The 22,774-nt window shown below is 46.7% G+C and overlaps 1 protein-coding gene across 1 annotated transcript in view; it reads left to right on the forward strand.

The window, feature by feature from the left end:
- LOC116848061 (RNA binding protein fox-1 homolog 2-like) overlaps positions 1 to 22,774 on the forward strand; it is a gene marked incomplete at its 5' end in the record, with an annotated part of 462,314 nt that overhangs the window by 319,615 nt on the left and 119,925 nt on the right. Inside the window, 2 exons of the mRNA XM_032823807.1 lie at positions 488 to 754; positions 2,649 to 2,702. Of these exons, the coding sequence (XP_032679698.1) occupies positions 488 to 754; positions 2,649 to 2,702 (321 nt within the window). The remainder of the gene's footprint in view (positions 1 to 487; positions 755 to 2,648; positions 2,703 to 22,774) is intronic.

The raw sequence follows: 22,774 nt of genomic DNA on the forward strand, positions 1-22,774 counted from the left end.
AACCAGATCGTCGATCTTGTGTGATCCCAAAAATAGAAAAGCAATTGTTTACTTGATCTAAATATAAAAATTGAGATTTAAATAAACTAGTATTACTAGTATCACTAGTATCCATTGTGTGTGAAGTATTTCTTTGTTATTTTTTTTAAATATGTTTTCTCTCCGTGTGGATGAAGTGTCGCTTAGAAATTGTTATTATGAAATATGTGAGTTTCAAAGCCCGCTTCTGCAAGCAATATAAATGAAGAAACGAGCGTCCGTTCTCTTCCTCTCTCCAAAATTACGCTGACAAATTTATAATTATACAGTTATTCATAGTTAACATAGTTCTGCACGATATTTTTAAGACGTATGCTATACAAGTATCATCTCTCGTTCTGTGTCGCGCTTTTCCACGCGCAGTTCCGCGTACACTTTAACGCGTCGCCGACACCTCGAAAGAGAGAGGATCTCACTGAAACGTCCGTTTGTTGTTTCCCGACGACAGTCGGAAGTGTTCCAGGCTGCGGTGGCGGCTGCGGCAGCGGCGCACGCAAATGGCGGCGGCCAGCAACCGACGCCAGCGACGGGCGCCGGCAACGAGGCGAGCCCTGAAGGCGGCGTGGAGTCTACCGCGTTGGTACCTGTCACCTCAGGTGCGACGACACCGGCAACAGCAACACAGGGCACCGACCTCAAAGGCCAACCAAAGCGCCTTCATGTCAGCAACATACCCTTCCGCTTCCGAGACCCTGACCTCAGGGCAATGTTTGGGGTGAGTATTTCCCTTTCGTTATTTCTCCGCTCGTTGTTTACTTATCGTTATTCTTCACCCGTCGAATCGGTTCTCTCGTGTCTCGTTCTCTAATTATGAGAAACAGTGGCGCGCGCTTCCGTTATCTCGTGTTCTTTCTTTTTTCTCGTCTTTCCTCGGTACTCCTCAGCTTCTCGTGTGTCGCGAAGTCGAAGTCGCAAGACGGCGGGTGTATTCGCAGCGAGGTGCACTCTCTGAATTTCTTGTAGTGAGTTTGACAGTATTTCGAGGCGATAGCGAGAGTATCGTCACTCACAAGAGTGACAAGAGTCACAAGAGAATCACGAGATCACAAGAGTGAAAAGTTTCACTCAAGATTAGAGTGGACTCTGACTTCATGCGAGCGGATATTTCATTCGATTCGAGTGAATATGCCCCGAAAATTCGGGTTACTTGGCTGTCACTCCGCTTTTTTCGAGTGAAATTGTACTCCAAGAAATTTAGAGAGCATTTTCTACATTTCTTCGGGGCGAAGTTTCACGCAGACTCGAACGACTTGCCGCTCATGCAGAGCTATCTCGAATCGTCGAGCGCGTGTCTTCATTCGAAATTGAGCAGCAAATCCGATATGCGTCACTCTTCAAGAAAAGCAAGAAATTTATTTTAATCCATTGATCACTCTTGTAGATAAAGAATCTATTCTGCGCGTCTGAATGAAACATTTGCTCTCGCGATGTCGAGCATTTCCATTATCGCCTCCAAATTTTCATTTACTTTGAGTGAGACTTCGCTTGGGGAAATTCAGAGGCTCAATCGCGCAAAGATGCACCTGTCGTTCTTGCGGGAAACTGTTAGAGATGTGCGAATCAAAGATTTTTTATATCAAATCGAATCGATGAAACTTCAGCTGAATCGAATCGAATGAAATTAAATTGAATCGTTGAAAGAATTTTTTAATTAACATAATCATTGAATTCAATATAAAAATAGTGACTTCAGTATGAGAGAGATAACATTGATCATGTTAATTGATATCAATTCATTTTAAGGTAAGAGATATATAATATATTGTCGGTAAACGTGTATGGAATACAGTTCCAGCCTTGAAAGCTGCGCAACGACACATATCGATCCGACAGTTGTCGATAAGAGTTTATTTAAAAGCCATCATCTTCTTTGAATATTTTTGAATAAAATCTTAATGTATGAAAATGTAAACTTTTCAAGTCATGCTAATTCCCGTAAGGCTGAATATATTTAATAGTACTTCGTTAATGCTAATGTGTGCGATTCGTATTCGAAACTTTCCGATTCGAAATTTTCGAATTATTCGGATTCGAATCATAGGGACTTGAAATTAAATAGAATCGAATTTCACTTGATTCGATTCGATTCGAATAGTTCGCACATCTCTAGAAACTGTCAACTGTTTAGGTAGCGAACAATGTCCCTTTCGGTTTGGTTTGTTAGCCGCGATTTTTTTTACTTTGCGCTCCCCGTGTTTGCTCTTTTTCAATTCATAGTTGGTCGCGCGTGTGCACGAAGAGTCTCGTGCGTTGAAAAGGTTCACGCGAACAAACGAACGAACGACTCGATTTAATATTTACGGGGTGGAAATTCACGGAAGCCTGTTGAAATCGCACGAGCCAGCGGGCACGAACCGGCCAGCATATTATGACGGTTATTAAAATATAAAAGTTTAATTAAAAAGTTAATGAAACGCGAAAGCGTCGGGGCAATTTCCTTTGATACGGAATTCAATTATAATTTGCGTCAAACCACCGCCATCACTGCCGACGTCTCGTCGCGGTACACTAATGTTTAATATTGCGCGTTGTGTTAATATAACACTCGTAATATCGCGCGCCATATTATTTAGCAGAGGAGACTCAAGCGAATATTTCTCTCTTTCCAGCAATTCGGGCCGATCCTGGACGTAGAAATCATTTTTAACGAAAGAGGCAGCAAGGTAAGCCCGCGTTCGTAAGCGAACCACCCCTGTCAACCCACCCTCGACAGACAGATACCTTTAGTCTCTTAAGCGTTAACGTCGCGCCGAACGAACACTCTCGCATCCAGAACCGGGAGGAAGGGGCAGAGACGAGGGGAGAGGGGAAAGCGCGTGTTTGTATCCCGTATTTTTCCTTCCTTCTCTCTGTGCGGCGCATCCCAGGATATATTTATCTTTCGCGATGGCGAATTATTCATGTTTTCCTTTTCCAAAATATTTACTTTTTATATCGTCAATAATTCGCGGGGTATGGTGAGGCTCCGGCTATTTTTCCTCTCGTTTTCTTCGTTCTCTCTTCCGCCTTTCCCGCTTTCTTTTCCAGAAATCGCGTTCCAACCCGTCACGCGTTGTAATCGTGGCGATTATTTTCGTAACTTGCGATCTGGGGCTGGGGGGAGGGGAGGGGGAGCGGGAAAGAGGCGGGCGCCACCTCTTATCGCGGGAAACTTCGAGATCCTTCGTTCGCCGCCACGGTAGCAGCCGTGAAAATCGTTCGAACGTGACTCTATTTTTCCACCCACGTCGTATCATGCGCAACGCTCTTTCCCGTTCATTTATTGGGGAAGTTCCCCCCTCCTCTCCCACCACCGCTCTTCCCCCGAACGCCCGGTGTTCTGGATGCGAGAGGATGTCGTAATGATCTTGTTAACGGATGCAGCACCACGAACGACCGCTATCGTATTATATTACGATACGTGTATCCCTCGGTACACGTGAGGGCAGCAGACAAGGGAGACCCTTGCGCGAGCGAACTAATATTGCATTCCGCAAAAATGGCCACCCGAAAACGTGCTGCTGCAACCGTGCGTACCTCTTACGCGTTTCTTTACAGCGCGATGGCGACATGCCGTCCACGAAGTTGCGTGGCGATCCCGACGGAGGGATCCCGTCGAGTGCGAAGTGCCATTGTCGATTTCGTGCGATTCTCCGTCTTAGTGCCGCTGTTTCTTTCCGAAGAGATCCCAAAGCGATTTTCCGGAAGCACTTGTCAATCGTGATCGGCCGTGAGTGCTCGTGTCCGTGTACGCGCTCTTAAATCTCCTCGGTTTCGAGAAGTACGCGCGATAATCGGACCCTCGAATTATCAGCCACTTACTTCCACCTGCTCCGCCGGTGCTTCGTTCCGGTACTTCGAGCGCGCAGCCGGTGAAGTCGATCGCGCGACGCTATCCTCCAGACTTTTATCCCCAGTCGTCTCGATTCGCCGATCGTTCTCGTCGCTTAAAGCCGGCTCTTTCCCTCCTGCGCGTTTACTCTGTCTCAGTGCGCGGGGAAAAGCGGCGATTGCACCTCGAGAAAAGCTAGAAGAGAGCGTGCCGACGACGACGTCGTTCGCACGAACGACCGGCGTAGGAAAGCGCGACAATCCCACGGAAAAAAGAACCGACTCACGACCCAGCCTCGCTCACGTGCACACACATACACACGTTACTACACACCACAACGGGCCAGTTTGAAATGCAAATCGCTCACAATATGGACGACATTGGTCGGGATAAGATCCGCAGTAATACATCGCGCCGACAGCCGGCATCCGCCGAGCCGGTCGGTGCATATTCAGCGTCTTCGCACAAGTCAAGTACACTCCGGCGCACTTCATCAAGTTGCGCTGTGCACTGGTAACCCAGTATCCCGCGACCGCTGTCTGCCGACGTCACCGCGCGCGCACGGTGACCTATCGCGGATTAGGTCGCGTTTCCGGCAGGCTCGTTAATATATCAGCCGTCGCCACGAGGCGCAACAATCCGATTAACGTCACCGTCCGTCGAATTTTCGCGGCTGGATCGTCCCTACCCCAACTGGAAATTCACCCTGAGCGCACTGAGGAAAATTCCTCGGAACAAAAGCACATTTCCTGCTTGATATGATCATTGGGGAAACAGTCACTGTTGCGAATCATTTTTCATTTGTTGCGAATCATTTGTCATTTTGACAAACATGCATTGCCCGAGATGCAAATCACACTTTTCTCGGAACTTGTTCGAAATGGATTCAGTTATTCTCTGGATCTCTGTGTCTTCTAGGGGAAACCCCGAATTATTCCGAACGAGTCTATAATAACATTCCTAGTCAGGCTGATCCTTATCTTGTTTTGTACAAGGTGACGTTATCGGGTCCTGCTAACTCACGTAACGTAGCGTAATAATCAGAACTTTATTAATAATAAGGATTATTAACCCTCCACGTACAATGTTGAGTCTGTGAGGCTAATTGGAATCAACCTGATCAGGATTATGGGATAAATTTTGTGATCGGGTATGTCTAGCAGAGAGGCTACAGTATATGTGTGTGTATCGTGTGTATTTCTCTCTTTTCTCTCTCTTTTTCTCTTAGTACATTCTTTATTGACCTCGTGAAAACCCTTCTCGAATAAACCATCAGGCGCTCTCGCAAAGTCGACTTTTTATGACTGAAATCCGGCTGACGTCTTAGATTCCAGGACGAGAAATTCTTCTGGATTGGTTTCTATATCCCATTTTGTAACGTCTCGAGGAGGAGAGAATATCCCCCGTATTTCGTGTTGTTTTGTTATATCCATAGAAATCAAAGTATTCATCGGAAGTTGTCGCGAGATTGATGGATTGTGCTCTCCCTTCTTTCTTGCTCGGACAAGCTTCAATTCGAGAATACCGAATCTTTCGCGCACAGATTTTCCCGGTTTCACTGGCAACCTCCTCCAGATCGATTCGAGACCAGAATCTGAATACATTCATCGAGCAGAAGTTCCTGCCGGGACAGGATTACGATTAGGGAGGGAAATGACCCGTCGGTAATGTTCTCTGAACGCAGCTTTGCACGCGACATTTTCGTTCGTGAAGTTTCGCTCATGAGAACTTCGTGACGATAACATCGCGGGAGAAAGAGTGAAAGAAACAGAGAGAGAGAGAGAGAGAGAAAGAGACTAGTCCCAACAGAAGTAACATGCTCATTCGGATCTTCAGATCGAGTTCCCCGAGAGACTTTCAACTTGGCATTATTTCACGCGACGCTCCGTAATGGCCGATGCCGCTTTGTAAGCTTGTCGTAAGTAGGCTTCTCGCAACCTCTCGTCGGCGGGTGAAGGAGAGAAAGGAGTCCGTGGAGTCACGCGAGCCAGCGTTGCAATTTTTTCCGTCGGCCAATCCCACCAATCTCGCGAACGAGATCTGCCCTCCCCCCATCCATCGGATTCTTCTTGCGTTCACGCTTCCGCGATCAGTGCGTGATCGATTTTCCCATTAGCGCGCCTAGCGGCAATCAATTAGCGCGGCCGCGCGTGCGCTCGGACGCACACAGACGCGATCGACGTGCCGGAAGTGAGAATGATATTCCGATATCCGATTACACGATAGAGGCGTATTTATCCGAAATAAGGTCTATAATGCGGCGCGGTGGTGGCCGCGCGACGCTGATTATTCCGTCGATCATGGATAGACAACGCGCGCGTGTGTAAGAAGGCCGCGGGATCGCGCGCGCGCGCGTATTAGTCACTGATTAGACCATTATGCCCCGGATCCGGTTCGTCTGGGCCGTGACGGTCGCTCTCCAGCGACAGGAAGTCGATGTCGCGACGCATCCGTGCCCGTAACGAGCAATCACGGCCGCCGCCACGTGATGTAGTGGAACGCGCGCGGGGGCTGCTTCCAGTTTCCGAAACGCGCGCCCCGTCGCCGCCGGCGGCGACGCTCCGGGAACTAATTAAACTCTTTCGCGCGCGGCTGGTAATCAGCGCGACGTGGAGTTCCTCTAGTCAGAGTTAGGACAAAGCATGATGACTCCTGATTGGCCCGCATCCTGCCCGCCATTTTTAGGGGTGCTGGGAGCGAGAGAGAGGACTATTCTGGTAGAGAAGTAAGGGAGAGAAGCTTCAAGAGTGAAATGACGAAGCACACTGCAGCTTCTCTTTCACTCACTCACTCACTCGCTCACTCTCTTCCAAATAGCGGACGATATCTCCCAACTCTTGAGGAACTCCAATTTCAAGACGCTCGATCTCAACGCGACGCATCCTTTCTTTCCATTTTATTTTCCACGGCGCGATTGTCGCGTGTTTCTTAAGGGGATGTTGCGCGTAAACAAGAAAATTCTATTGAGTTAACCAAGTGTCTGGTGAAATATGAACATAACAGAATTCCGATTAAAATTACAAAAAGTTCTGATCAATCAAACAAGATTTCTAGTTAATTGGAACTTACACAAGCTTGAAGCCAGTACTTGTAATTCTGTGCAACCAATATACGTTGCGTAAGCCTTGCAGAAGAAATCAGTACTTTGTCGGTAAAGTTTTTAAGTATAGCATCCCCTTAATAGCCGCGAGCACACGAGAGAAACAAATCCCTTTGCGATAAGGAAACACGGTCGGCCGCGTTGCTGGCTATTCTCGCGACTCGATATTTCATTCTCTCGTGCATTACGGTCGATTTGTTACTTATTACTCGCGCGCTCACGTGACCGCCGCGATAATAGCGGACTCGCGCGATCTAACCTCGGCTTGTTTTTACCATTTTTCTACTCTGTGTCTCTCTTTCTTACCTTTTCCCTCTCTTTCATTCTTTTTCGCGAGCAAATCGATTTTATCCCGCGTATAATTTGACACTTGCGTACGACAGATGTGCATGCTTCATACTACATGCTTCTTAAACGGATCAACATGCTCGTGAATTTCTGTGGTTTTAGTTTAGTTTTAGAAATTTAATTAGATTTAAATTAAGATTTAAAGGATTTAAATTAAGATGTAATTTAGTTTTAGAAAAAACAGAAATTCCGTTTCTTTCAGTCGAAACGCGTCGGTCCGTTCGTTACAGCCAAACTCTAAACACAATTCTCTAATGACTCAAACTTTGAATATGACCAGATATTTTTCCCGTATACTTCCGATTAGATGAGAACTCGGTACAGGCCACAGCGAGCTCATAACCAAGCGAAACGTCGTCGCTCCACTACGACATACGCGAGCTGCGTCGAGCGAACGACACGCGGAATGTCGCAATCTCGCATGCAGCTACGCGTAGCTAGCTAGCTAGGCTGACTGGCTGGCTGCGTGTCGCGCGTTAGAAATCCTTCAGGTATCGTCGACAATGGCACTATCGTCTCGCGATCCTTTTGCAATGCAAATATCTCCCGCGGGAACGCCACTACCAACACCACCACCACCACCAGCAGTAGTGGTGTGCGCTGCGAGGAAGTGTTGACACACACACACACGCGCGCGCACGCACGCACGCACGCGGAATTCACTTCGAACGGTAAGTGTCGCCATCGCTTTTAGCGCTTAAGTGATTTCGAGGGGCGTGACGGGATCTGATACTTTAGCACGCTATTAATGGACGAGCGAATAACTATTAACTCGCCGGCCCGGCGACGAAACACACACCGACGTGGTCCGGTGTTACCGTGAACGTCGCGGGGCCAGTCGAGAGAGAGAGAGAAAGAGACTGACTGCATAGTCGAGTGGTCTGATGAAAATTCACCAGACCGCGTCCGCGAGATTTCATTAGCTGCATATTTGTGCACCTCGTTAGCGAGAGATTTCAATCGGAAGCGAGGGGACTTTAATTGAAGGCCCGATATGAACGGCCGTTCGCGCGCGGGCTGGGATTAACGACATGGCGCGGGGGGAAGGGGGGGGGGGAATCGCAACGAGGATCGCGAAGTGGAGTCGCGGGACGCTTTGTTGAAAGAAGAAATTAATTAATTCAACCTCGGCGCCGTGTTGTTTGGCGTGCTTCGTGATTTTTGTTTTCGAGCGAGAGGGATCCCGTCGCGCGTACCTCGTCGACAGATTTCACGGTCGTCACGTGGCTTTTGCAGAATGCGACGCGGCAAAACGGCGCGGCGCGAAACGACGATTTCACGCCGCGTCGGATTCGATGATCGATCCAACGCTTTGACGTCTTTTGGCGTCGATAGTGTTTCGCGCGAGGGAAAAAGGAAGATAAATTCCGACCAAAAAGAGCGAAACTGACAGGTAACGAGTGGAAGAGTCGCGCGCATACTGCCAAAGCGACGTGCACGATCGCCCTAGCGATAAGTGACGAGCGAGTGAGTGATCGTATGACTCTGTGAGAGAAAGAGACCTTTTCTCGAAAGCTTCGTCAATGTAAATGGAATGTGGCATCCCTAATGAAGTGCAGCATTTTGGAAAGAGAGATACTATTTGAGACCAAGGTCTGGAAAAGCGCGCAAACCGAGCTTGTGTCCTCCAACGCGCGAGTCATATCCCTCTTCGTCGCGTATATTTATAGATATTAAATCGGTGCGAAAGTTTCCTCATTGTCCCATTAAATACTCGTGGAAAGTTTATTTATCAGAAGAGAAATGGTTAGTCCTTGTCGGATATCGAAAAAATATCAAGTTGATGTCATCATTTTATATATAAAAATTGTAATAAAATTGTAGTGAATTTTGCACAAAAATTATTCATTTTCACGTAGAGATTCATCGATCCTCCAAAATTGGATAGTTCTGCTTTCTATTTTGTTTGACCAATTTTTTGCATCACTTATACGTATACATTGAAATGTACATACTTACAAATTCACTTCTTATCGGTCCCGGCGATGCCGACAACGGATAAAGTAAATGGTCAACGTTGTTGACGTGTCAATTGGAGATGCGATCAAACAGTTCTGAGACACGCGCGCTTCGAGGTGCGCTCGGTGCACGCGCTTTTCCGACACCGCGTATGTGCCTATGACACGTACATACATACCAATATAACCAATGGTGTTAGTTCTCGTAGTTGTTAGACGAGCTGTTGCATTTTTACTAGCTAGCCTTCCGCATTTTATCATTATTTAGCTCCCATTGGTTATAAGAAGGCGGCCGGCCGTGGCACCTCGCTTACCGCGCGTCCGCAGCTGCCGAGTTGAATAGAGTTGAATGGAGCGGCGTGCGCGAGAGAAATTCTCCGAAGGATGCAACCGGGCAAATTTTGTGATCCCGAGTCATTAGAGGCTGCTTTCGCAGTAGATCGCGAGACACGCATAGCGGCGGTTGACACGTTGACTGCCGTGGGCATGGGATCGCCGCTGTGGCTGTGATTTTCGGCGCACCTCGTGTTACTTGACGCATTAAGCGTGACTAATTGCACTTTACGAATTAAATATGCGGCTAATAGGAAGCTAATGAAAACCACCTAACAAATGTATGCATCGGGAAATGTATGGATTTCGTGTGTGTGTGTAATTTTGGTTCACTCAAATTTCAGTCGAGCTTCGGAGCGATCCGTTGAAAATCAGCCCCCGACAGTCAACGTGTTAATTCGAGATCCGACGGTTGTCTCCTCACTTCACAACTCGTCGAGACGTCACGATAATTCGCGAGAATGTGAACGGACACCAAAAGAATGTAACGTCACGTTCACATTCGCGGGTATGGGTCGTCGTGCTCGAGGAAATGATGAAGTGAAGGGAGAATTCTCGCGAAGATTCGCGCGTTAAAACGTGATTGAACGAAAGCGAAGGTAGTGTGTATCTATCAACGACAGCGGCGGACACGCGGTACACCTGGTGACTCGACCGCCACCACTTCCGGTCGCGGAGGAGACCCTCGGGAGATGCTGCCCATTTGATTTGATGAAACTTTGTCGCGTCTCTTTCCCAAAGCTGTTTCTAACCGATCCCAGTTCCCGTCGTCGTCCACGAGCGTAGTACCCGGGGAGCTTCGAGGTGTTTGGAGTGCAAAAGAGATAGAGGAGGACAAGCCAAAGGGTCGTTCAGGACTCGTCGCGACCGTTCACGACGGTAGACGGTATCGCCAGATAGAGCCAGTCGCGACAAAGAGAGAGAAAGAGAAACAGAAAGACAGAGAAACGTTTCTTTCCGTTTTCCTTTTGTCGACAGTTGCGCGTGTATTTTCTTTCTCCCCGCGCGAGATCAGACCGACGTCCATCCGTGCGAAATCATGAATGGCAATTCACACCACCGCGGCGTGTTTTTACTAATCCACCCGCAATTCATAAGCAGCATGATACGTACATATATATTGTTGCATCCTTCTATACGCTGAGAAAAGAGAGAAATATCTAAGAAATATAAAATACCCGCCGGGTGTCGCTAACATAGATTCATTTATAGATTAATGCGATACATATTCTGCGAGTAAGACATTTTCCCGAAACCTTGGATTTTCATATGAAAGAAATTGTTCATTCAAGTTTAATCAAAGAATTTAGATTTCGATAAATTTATGTGTTATTAGTTCTCAACGAGTAAAAATTTTTTTTTAATTTTTAGATGTTCCTCCTCTCTCAGTGGACGAAGTTTTATCGAGCGTGCATGCGCACACATGCGACGACGCTTGATCTCTCTGCCGATGGAGCGTCGCCACGTATGTGTGTACGTGCGCGCATACACACGTATACGTTCCTCTATCTGATTGTTATCATTATTATTATTATATATATACATATGTAAATAGTAGCCGCACGCTTTTCATCTAGGCGAGTCGAAGATATATATATATATATATATATATATATATATATATATATATATATATATATATATATATAAACGGCCCATGCTTCTATACCTCTTTTATTAATCACGTATGTGTCTTAGGATAGAGAAACGCTGCTTTACCGGTCGACGCCGTTGTCGCGATATGGCGGACCGTTGTCTCGCACCCCGTTTTGGCTCCTCGTTTCGCAACGAATACTGTTTTTATCACCGCCGCCCCAGAACCACGGATATCAATTTCCTCCTCGTAGCCCTCTCCCCGCCACACCTTGTGTATAATCCGGACGTCCGGTCTGATCTCATGAACAAACGTCGCTCCGTTTGCTTTCGCCTAATCTCGCTCGTCGATTATCTCGTTGAGCGGCGGGTCAGTCGCGAGATGACCGCGAGATTAATTAGCGCGATGCGTGATACGTGAGTCGCGAATTCCTCGAGCTGTCGAGCTGAGATTTTAAAGGGTACGCGGTCGCGACACTGTCGAGTGTGGCAAAGAGAACAATTAGGTCGCGCGCACACACAGCAGGTGTGCCCGGTTAGAAGCTCGAGTTACTCGATTTTCAGGTCGGCGAGGACGATGCGGAGTCCTCGATTGTGAGCGTGCGCGTCGCGGAATATAGGTGTAATTTCGACGCGGTCAGTTGAGAAATGATCATCGCGCGCGCGGTTATGAGGAAAAGAGCAGCGGCGCCTCTGGCCGACACCTCCAAGCTCCCCGGTTCTCTTTTCATCTTCGAGCATTTTTACTAACACTCCATGATCCACGATCTCTTGAACGTAGAGAGGAAGTGAGAGAAAGAGTGTGTGCGAGAGAGGGAGAGAGAGAGAGAGAGAGAGAGAGAGAGAGAGAGAGAGAGAGAGATGAGAAAGAGAGAATAGAAAGGAAAGAGAGATCTCTCGTGCTACTTTCATCACAAACACACATGCACATCCACCTTATCTCTATATAAAAAAAACTCACCTTATATATATATATATATATATAAAATCTTGAATCTCTCGTATTGTTTTGTGCGCTTTATATTGCTGTTTGCCAGCTTCGGTCACAATTTCAAGTATTCCTGAAATTCCCTCCCGTTTCTCCACGTCCCCGTACAATTCCCACAAATCTCATGTCGTTCCTCAACTCCTTCGTACAACCCTTCGACTATCTCGAGACATACAGACGCATACAATACAACACACATTCAACACGCTCGCGTACAAGAGACGTCAATATTCCGATCAATCGACCGCTCCCCCGTCGACTTACTCACGCGTCAAGTTTGATTTTCTTGTCGTCGCGAGGATCTTTCCATCCCTCGACTACTCCAAACGTACGATCGTTTGCTGTCGTCCATTCGAGACTCCCACGATCTCAGCGGGGGTGGTGGCTGTTGCTCTCTCTTTGTTGCGGAAACGCGTAGGAAAACATTCGTTCCGGAGCATCGGTCTTCATTCCTTTCCGCCTTCGCCGCGTGTGCGCGTTCTATCTTTCTCTTTCGTTTCTTTCCCCGTGACGGGACGCGCTTTCAGCGCGAGTTTTCGCGGCCGCGAACCCAGAAACGAGGAAATATCGCGCGTTTTTAGCCGTTTCCCCTCGGTGCATCGAGCCGCGCCGCATGCTCGCGCTTAATTTTTCGTATTTTTACGGCCGGAAGCTTCGCGGCGCCGTCGTCGACGGTGACTTCTTTTTTCCTTCTTGCCCCGTTGGCGATGCGGGGGTCTCCGTCCGAGCTCACCGTGTTTTTCGCTGGAGAAAACAAGAATATCGCGCTCGTAAAACGTGCGCTCGCACGTTTGCGTGCTCTGCACCCGGTTATATATCGATCTGTCGCGAGAGCGACGGCAGAAAGACGCGGCGGAAATCGACGATGCGGAGTAAAATCGTGATGGGATGCGACCAGAAGAGATTCACACACTCGCCTATACACACACTTATACACACATACATTTCATATGTAGGAAGAGAGAGCGAAAGAAAGAGAGAGAAAGAGAGACAGTGAAAGAGAGAGAGAAAGGGGGAGAGAAAGAGAGATAAAAGAGAAAGAGACAAGTTTCCCCGTTCTCTCAACGAGCCACAAAATTCTTCACACGCGCCTTTCCGTATCCTCTGTAATCCTGATACCTTGTTCAGCACTCACGCATATTAACATGACACATTGGTTGATTAATTTTCTGACTTGGTTGTTCATTCGATAGTTGTTCTTCTGGAACACACGCCATATAGACTAACACACATACATAAGGTTAAATGCATAAAGTTACATACACGTACACGCGCGCGCGCGCGCGCTCACACACCCGGTCGGCGAAGTAGTGTTAATAATCTTTTCTATTCTGTCTTGCTATGTTTCGCACCTTACTGTTTATTAATTGGACAATTAGTGTTACTCTCGCCATGCTCTCACCGACTCGCTCACGGCACACGTCTGATCTCAGTCATGCTCTCGGCATACGCAACATACACATGCACAATCAACATACACAAACATAGATAGACAGACAGGTAGACAGGCCTCACTACGTAGACCACGTGACACGCGCTACACACGTTTTGTCCGGTATGATATCGGTGTGTCGTCTAGGCGTCGTCACTTCTTGTTTGCATAATACCAGTAGCTGGTTATCAATTTGATAGTGCAACGTGCGCACCAGGGTTGGTCGAGTTCCATCAGTAGATCAGTGGAATCTATCCACATCGAGAGGGGAGCTTTGAAAAGGTGACGGGACTCGCGGAAGCGGTTCGCGAGATTTCAAACGTCGACTGTGCATTTTGCGCGAGAAATTTTTGCGATTAAAGATCAATCACGGCAATCCGATGATGCGACGTTCTCTTTTTCTCCTCTCAATATCGTGATATCAATAACTTTGCCTATATTGAAGCGATTAAAGTCGCAATTACAATCAAGATAAAAGTATCAATTCCCGGACACGTGCTTAGTTTTGAACATTCTTATTGTTTTGAAATACAAATATTGAAACTTTTAACATAGAATGTATATACTCAATACTTGTATATACATTTCATTTTGAAAAGGTTTAAATATCTATACTTAAAGATCAAAGCAATAGGTACATGTCCGGGTATTGGTACTTTTACCTTACCTATCGGGATACCGATATTTGCCCGTTAATCGCTGAGAGCGCGTCGATGGACGAGCAATCCGCGACTGTCGACTGCCGTTTGCTATCATCGACTTGACCGATACATGCAACACACGCCGTCCGTATTCTCGGCATCTTTTCAAAGGCTCCCCCTGTTTCACAGTTTAACGAGCCATAGCTACAACGTAGACAGATTGAGCTCTCCGTTCTTCGTTTGTTTCCTCTTCGTTCTTTTTTTTTTTTTTTTCTTTGCGTACTAACCTCGACTCGAGGGCAAGGAATGATTATTAACAAGACTACTCTTGACGCGCGATGCCGGACGATATTGTTCCTCGGGGCACGATCGCAAGCGCTGCTGCAAGTGTGTATGCGGGATACTCATAATTGCGTAGGCTTCTTCCCTTTTTTTATTTTTTTCTCACGAGTAACTCTGGAGTTCGTGCACGTCGGATATGTTAATATTACAATATTCCCTTGATTTTTCTCTCCTCTGTATATTACATATAACTTTTTTTCTTCATTTTTTCTCGTTTCACATTTCTCTTGTTTCTCTCCACATCCAAGCTTGCATGGGCAGTCACGTTTTGTCAGGGGCGGTATGATAATCGCCTTTAACGGAATGACCACCTTGTAAGTAGAAATAACGACGCCGTGGTTATAACACGAGACCCAGCGACTATATATATATATATATGCGAGTCTTTTTCCTCGTTTCATTTTTGTTCCTTCTTTCATCTTTACTACTGCTGAGTCTCAAGCACGCATCTTTTAGTCGTGACGATTGCAGCACTGCGCCGAAAAACAGTGATGTGTGCCAGGCCGATATTTCGCGGTAATTCGCGACGTTCGCAGCCGAAGACTGTCTCACCTTTTTTCGTGAGAACTCGATCGCGCTCTTTTGAAAATAATCGGATACCTCTTTGTTAACACATCATCCCTGCGTTCCTTCGGTAATGACTCGAGGAAATAAGTCGCGTTACGAGCGTAACGAACACTCGAATCGATCACTGCGTTCTTCCGACGCAAGGAATCGCGTTACGCTCGAATAACATTCTCGTCGTGATTCAACAACTCGAGCCACGTAACAATTACAGGAAAAAGATAAATTCCCGCGAAAACGTTTGTATTACTCTTCCGAGCAACAGAAAGGAGAGAGAGATAGAGAGAGATGGCCTAGAATGGTTGCTTTACGTCAGTCGAAATTAAAGCCCGCTACTACATTACGGCAGGTGCGGTAATTAATCATAGCCGGAGAGGCAATTAGTCATCCGAGAATTGCATCCGTCTCGCCTCCGCGTCTTCTTCACATCGTGGGCGCGCGTCCGAGTATTGTGTCTATCTATCTATCGATGCGACATCGGGTACGTCCAAGCTCGGAGCGTGTAATTCCTATCCAATTACGTTCCGACACCGAGTCGCCCCTTAACCGTAACCGATAAACATAATCGTAACGCAAACACCCCATCGACGTACCTCCCGGCCGCCGTCGGTCGCGACACCACCATCGTTTCAGACGCGTCAGTCCACGTCGGTGTCGATTTTATCATCTGGGCGAGTCGGTCGCAGGTGGTTGTTGGCGAGAGGCCGATGTAAGAACGGCGAAAGCGTGTAGCGAGTAATTAGCCCACGGGGTTGTGTGCAGCGGGACGCTTAAGGATCTCGTAATCCTCGGGCGGGGATTACGATCGCGATTGTAGTCAGCCTTGAGAAACGCGATCGTATCGCACCAATTTGTCCCGATTTTAATCTCGAGCAGTGGCGAGACAGAAAGAGAGAGAAAGCATTGAGAAAAATCTCTTGGTTATATCGGAATAAAAGCACGTTTGCTGTTTGACGATCGTTAGGGAAACAGATCGAACAGTTACTGTCGTACATCATCTTTCATCATTTGTGCCGTTTTAATAAACATACATTGTCTTGGATACAAATTACGTTTGTTCTCGTCTATTTGGGTTAGTTATGCTTTCACTTCAGAAGTGTTGCTTAGAGCAGTAAATTGAGAGTAACGAATCATCTGTTCCTATTACCGGCTCATCTGCTGTCCCGTAACTATTCGTTGCGGGTACTGATATTGCGGTTAAATTAGCAAAACGTTCTTCCTCAGTGAAAGAGAGAGAAAGAGAGAGAGCGCACGAAATCTCCCCTCAACGCATACTTCTCAGCTGATAATTCGCCGTATCTCGCGTTGTTGAACACACTGAGAAAAAATGTTTGGTATTTGCAGTTGTAATCGCACAGAGAGATAACTTCTACAAATTCTAGTCGGGAAACTATGTTTTTATCGAATTCTACTATGACGTTAGTGTGACGATGATATGATACGATGGTGTGCCAGTGTTACCATTTGCAGAAAACAATTGTCGGGGCCAAAAGTAACTTCGATTCTGGTCAGATCAACCATTTTTCTCCTCTCAGTGCGGGAGGGACGCGGGCGGCAGAGAGCACACAAACGGGTCGGTCGCGTTGGCGCGTGGAATAAACGCGAGATAAAAGCTCGGGCAAGATTCGCGGTTACATTTCGAGGCGCGCAACGTGGCGTGCGAGATGACGATCTGCGGCGGGCATAATAATTACGGCCGAGCGTATCGCTCGTTTCCGCGCCGGCCACGGCGGCAACGCTCGTGGGTGTGTACGTGGCTCAGTTGTCGGCTCTAAACAGCCGCGTAAGAAAGCCGTGGCCTCCTTGATAGAGGCCTTGATTAATAGCGGTCGTGCCCGGCTTGCCTCTAAAAGCAGGCCAGTCGGACTGGAGTGACTTCGGGCTCGCGCGAACGGCTCGAGTCTCGCGGTTTCCGCATATAAAGTCGTGTCTTTCTCCCTTTTGTGTCATTGTTCTTTCTCTCTTTAATTGTGAGACGCGCGATAGCTGCCACGCGGTATTGATCATTCGAGCGAGTCGTCCGACTCGAAGGCCTTCCTTGCCAAAATAATTGATCTTTTGCGATTCTTGTTGCACAGACTTCGTGTGTCATTTCGTGTGATATTTCTTGCATCGTTTGAACGTACATTAATGTCCTCTTCCGCGCGCGCTTTTTCAGTTGATCATCGGGGAAAAGGCATTTGCGTGAGACTTATGTGAGGAATAATTTTCCAACGGGGCCAAGATCACAGGGGGAGTTAACGCTAAATAAGCTCTAAGCACGACGCTAGATCGTTCACCAATTCACGCTTATCGCGTGAAGAATTAGGCATTTATTTTTACCGTCGATGCCGCGAGGCGATTCCCTGCGACGTTCCGCGTCGTGTTCGCATGTCACTTGCGCGGGTCCGCATCGACGGACCGGAAATGGAGTGCGCGCGTACGCTCTGTATCGGCCATTTAAGGAAACTCGTAGAGAATTCGTGGAGGATTAATTTCCTGGTGCCTCCGCGAATACTCGCGGCGCGCGCATGCCAGTCGCAATTTTCCGAAGACCGATAAGAGCTTTGAGGAAGTTTTCGCCGTGGATCGCGATCTAACTGTCACGAGAGCGGACGCCTGACGTAAGAAATACGAGGCGAGCCTGCATCGCTTTTAACCGCGATGCTCGTGGAAATTACCGTGAAAAAAGCTGGCCGAGACGGTCGAGATCCCCCGCGCGATACAAGCAGCCGCGGCGCATTGCTGTTATAACCGTCCCTTTTCGGGATCACAAGCGCAAACGACTCCGCGGAATTGCTAAGTCTGCACAAATTATGACACCACCCACTTTTCTCATCTTGATCACAACGGAGCTAACTTTCCGCGTGCAGTTATATTTCTCGAAACACACAGTACAATCTGAGATTGTCAGACCCGAGTTAACCTTGAGCTATCACAATTTGGTTGAAAACCACCCACTTTTCTCATCTTGATCACAACGAGGCTAACCCTCGACAAAAGGGAGAAAGACACGACTTTCAATCATATTTTCGGGATAATACAATCTGAGTTTGTTAGTTCCGGGCAGCCTTGAGTTATCACACACAATTTGGTTGAAAATCAATGTTTTTGAACACATTCTCCAAAGTAGAAAAAGCAACCTTTCTTTAGTCAGTAACTGGCCAGGAACTCTGGTTACTATAGCTACTTTCTGACCTATTTCTAACTAATTTTTCATCAGTTTCTGACCGAACTTTTTTCGTACAAAACTCTGTCAAACAGTTTGCATCGTTTGATCCTCCATGTTGTAAAATGTTATATTTTATTATTATAGTAGATAGATAGTATTGTATCTATGGCATTATTGCTTTGTCAATATAAAAAATGTAGGGAAAGCCTAAAATGTGAGTATACATGATCACGCAGACTGGGCCTTAAAGGGTTAATCACGCGTTATCGACGGATATTCCGATATTTCGAAGTAATTCGCGATGGGCTGCAACGGAACGGAGTATCTCGATGAAATATTAAACGAGCGGGATTCTCGTTCATCGGAGTTATCGCTTTTAAGTCGTGCGCGCGCGCACACACGACGGTAATCACAAATACAAATTGTGTTATCTCTTTTTGCTTCTCTTCTTTTTTTCGTATATCACACGATGATGAGGTTCTACGGCGGGAAGAGAGCCAAGGAAAATTGCCCGGAAATAAAATTCCGCACGGAAAATTGTCCTCATGTGCCACGAGAGTCGCTTCGCCAACTTGGAATGCTCGATATCGACGTTCTGTTCGCGAGACCTCAAACGAACGCGCACTGCAAGTGCTTTAATCGCGATGTTCTGATCCGCGCTATTTCGCGTCGCAGATGCCAGATCTCGGCGAAAGGATCATCGGTGGGAATGCAGAATCGCGTAGAGCCGCGATAAGAAGTGTATCCGGCGGATGTAACGCGCGGCTAAATTACGGATTCCCGCAGATTTTCCCGTATCGAATGAACGCTTACTCAGCCGGTGATATTCCCGTAATGACCCGGTATGATTTGAATATCGCATTCTTCCGAGTTCTCTTCTCTCTTTCTCTCTTTCTCTTTCTTCTTTTTCGCCTCGGTTTCTCCTCGCCGTTACGCCAAATAGAACGACACGAAGCCGGACGAATTCGACGGGGTCTCCCCGCGCTCTCCTTCGGAAACTGTTAACGCCTCGAAATAAATTCATGACCGTGCACGGGCGCGGCGAGAAAGTCGTTGCGTATGCATTGGATATGCAAATAAATCCTGACGCGATTTCGATCGGTACAGTGTTTTTGTACCGCCGAGTCCCTGAAAATATCGGCGACGCACTTGACATTACGGTAATTTCCCAAGCGAGTCGCAGGCATGTAGGCGAGGCAAGCGAACAGGTGAATAATCAATTTTCGGAGTCATCGCGACCAACGAGAGAGGAAGTAGAGAGAGAGAGAGAGAGAGAGAGAGAGAGGGGATGACGACGACGGAGCTTGCGAAATCACAATTTCATTAGAGCGTTGCGCGCCGGAAGCGTTTCTGAATGTTTTATGAGTAAATATTGGACGAGCGATCTCGCAGAGTTGTCGCGCACCTTTTCGATCGTGTAATAAAAGAGAAGATGAGGTGTAGGAATTTCAAGCGGTCTGGAAAATTAAAGTACACGGACGCGACTTTACTCTCTCTTTCTATTTCTATCTCTACCTCCTTTCTGCCCTTCCCTCACCCTCATCTCCACCTTTACCTCTTCTCTCCCCTTTCCGCTTCCCTTCTCTCTTCCTCATTCATAAAAATGCAAGCATTATAGATGCTTGAAATCAATATAGAGACAGTTTTTATATTTTTTACTCTTTTACACATTTTTCTAAGGATTGAACTAGTCAGTACTCTTAAAGAATATTCAGTCTCCGTAGAAAATTCAACGAGCAACACTTTTTCTCTTTCTTTCTTTCTTTTTCCTCCTACTTATAGACAAAAGCGCGAAGTTTTCTCGCGGACCAAAGACGAGACACGTTGTTGCATCATTGAAATCGAACGCTCCCTCCGGATTAATTTCGCGACACGCTGTCGACACGACAAAGAAACTAACTCGAATATCCAGCACTCTCCTCCAAGAGTGCGCTCGGCTCGCGTGATACTCCGGCGAGTAGGAATCCGTGCTGTAATTATGGCAGCCATTAAGTATACTTAGTGCAGTTGGTTGAAGAAAAGCCGACCGCCGTGTCAACATTCCGCGTAAAAGGGATCCGGCCCGCGTCGTTAATTATTCGCGGCGGCGGTCCGCTGTGTCCCGCGCGGTCTTCCATTTCCGGTTCACAAAGGGTTCCTGCGGCGTATATCTTGTCTGCTTAGATCCAGTTAACTCCGCACCGCGGCGGCCTCGGCGAACGCAATATCCCTCCTCCGTGACAATAATTGATATTGTTACACGTCGAACTATATCTTATCTAATGGGACTCCGATTGTAATTTAACTAAGCGCTCTCGACGATTGTCGCTCGCGTGCGAGCGCGCAGCGTTCGAACTTGTCTGTTATAGAAGCTCGCCGGCTTCATCGACGCACCGACGAGACATTGTTGAAGACCGTCGGCCTTAAACAATTTTTCATAACCACAAAAGGGGTGATCTCTTAGAGAGATTATTTCTCGCGCCCTCCTAAAATTTTCGCGAGATCCTCCTCGCTAATTCTTTCCGCGACTGTCGTTTAATATTTTGCGCCAATTATCCGTTTATCACGAGAGGTGCTCAAGAAAACGAGAAGATCGATACTATTGAGGACGACATTTTCAGACGACTCAAGAGAGTAAGACGCGCACGTAGAAAACTCCAGTTTTCTCTCGTCCGGCACGTAAATCGCGTTTCAGCCGCGACGCGCAGTTCTTCGAGCGAGCGAGCAAGCGAATCGCTGTCCTTCGTTACGTCACTGATTAGGAAACTTCGCGCTTCGAGGGAACCCTGCCGCCGTCGTTTCCGTCGTCGGCGTCTGGTGAGGCTGTATTTGATTTGGCCTTAATGCGATTTCTCTCGCGGCAACAGCCGCGACTGGTAACCGTTCTTGGCAACAACCAGGTGGTTGCTGAAGAGAAAGGTGGATGGATGGATGGATAGAGAATGAAAGGGAGAGAGAGAGGTAGAGTGCGAAAACGGATGGCGCGACGAAGGAACTCGATTATCTTCGCATCCTCTTCTACCACCTCGACGAAGACGTCGCCGTCGTCGTCACCGTCGTCCTCGTCATCTCGTCAAGGCACGAGGAGTCGGTTTGTCCTGACACAAACTTTGATTAATTCCTTTAACGACAAAAGCTCTTCCGATTTCGGCATCGCGGAATCCGCACGGATTTACCTGCAGTTCTGTCGGGTTCAACGGACTCCTTACCGTTCAAAAAGACTGCTTTGCTTTGATTCTCACGAGATCTGATCGCGTCTGTACGCGATAACTGCTCAGGAGTCATCTTCAGTTGACCTGATATTCCCGCGGTCGGTCGCGATCATCTTGTTCCAAGTATCGTCTGAAGCAACAGTTTCAGTGAATTCGTATTTGACGAAGTCGTCAGGAAATCTTCATTCCGCGACGACGCGATCCCTCATGATCGTTCTTCGCGGACACTTCCGCGACCGCTCACGTATCCATCTACTATACGTGTCCGCGTTGCTAAGAGTTGCGCAGGAGTTGCCCGCGTGTTTTCACGTAGAAGCCAGAGGCCAAAGGCCATTTCCGTATCCCCACGTGTTCGGACTGCCAGATGTTGCATAGTATCTACTCGTTTCGATCGGACCCAATGACTGTTTGACGAGAGAACTCGGTTCCCGTCCACCGAGATACATTCCTCGAATGCTTGCGTATCATCCGAGCTTCTCCGAGCTTGTCCGGCTTCAAAATTCGATGGTAATGCTAGATCAGCTCTCTCAATTATTGATATCCAATTATTGAATCCCCTCAGTTATTGGCGCTCTAGAAAAGTTTAGTTTTTCTTGCAATCAGTGGCGGTTGTTCACAGTTTTAGCTGTGAAGTTTTTTTCTGGGTCCATTGACCGCAGAAAAGAAGTTCACATAAAAAATATAATCTTATTATCTTTAACAGAAATCCCTTCCTCCCTTTATATATGGCCTTAAGAAGAGTTCCTTTGAAAACCAAAAGAAAAATCTTTCAAACAGAGGAATTCCGTCTTTCACCTACAGTGCAATTTTTATTCTTGATAGAAATTTCTTTCAGTATAAGAAGACATTTTGCTTCAAGTAACCATATTCCTCTTGATTCATAATTGAAGAAAAAATATTGGAATAAAATATCTAGTAAATTTTTTATTAACAATTTACCTCACTAAAATAGAAATATTTTTTTAATTAGAGTTGTCGCTTATAATATAGGATCATAGATAATAACACGTTGCAATCATGTTCCTTTTTTGAATATTGGAATATTTTCCTTTTGGTTTCAGAGGAAACTTCTTGAGGCAATATATGAGGATCTCCGTTAAGAATAAGATTATATTTTTCTCGGGCTTTCAACTACAACGCCGCGAGGAGAGAGGAATAATTGAAAATAATTGAAAATGTATTTGTGGGATATAGAATTTATTTCTACGAATAAACTATATATATATATATATATATATATATATATATATATATATATATATATATATATAGAGTGTGTGTGT

Source organism: Odontomachus brunneus, unplaced genomic scaffold (assembly GCF_010583005.1).
Source record: "Odontomachus brunneus isolate Ranch 3 - 2012 unplaced genomic scaffold, Obru_v1 Obru_scaffold_088, whole genome shotgun sequence".
NCBI lineage: Eukaryota > Metazoa > Arthropoda > Insecta > Hymenoptera > Formicidae > Odontomachus > Odontomachus brunneus.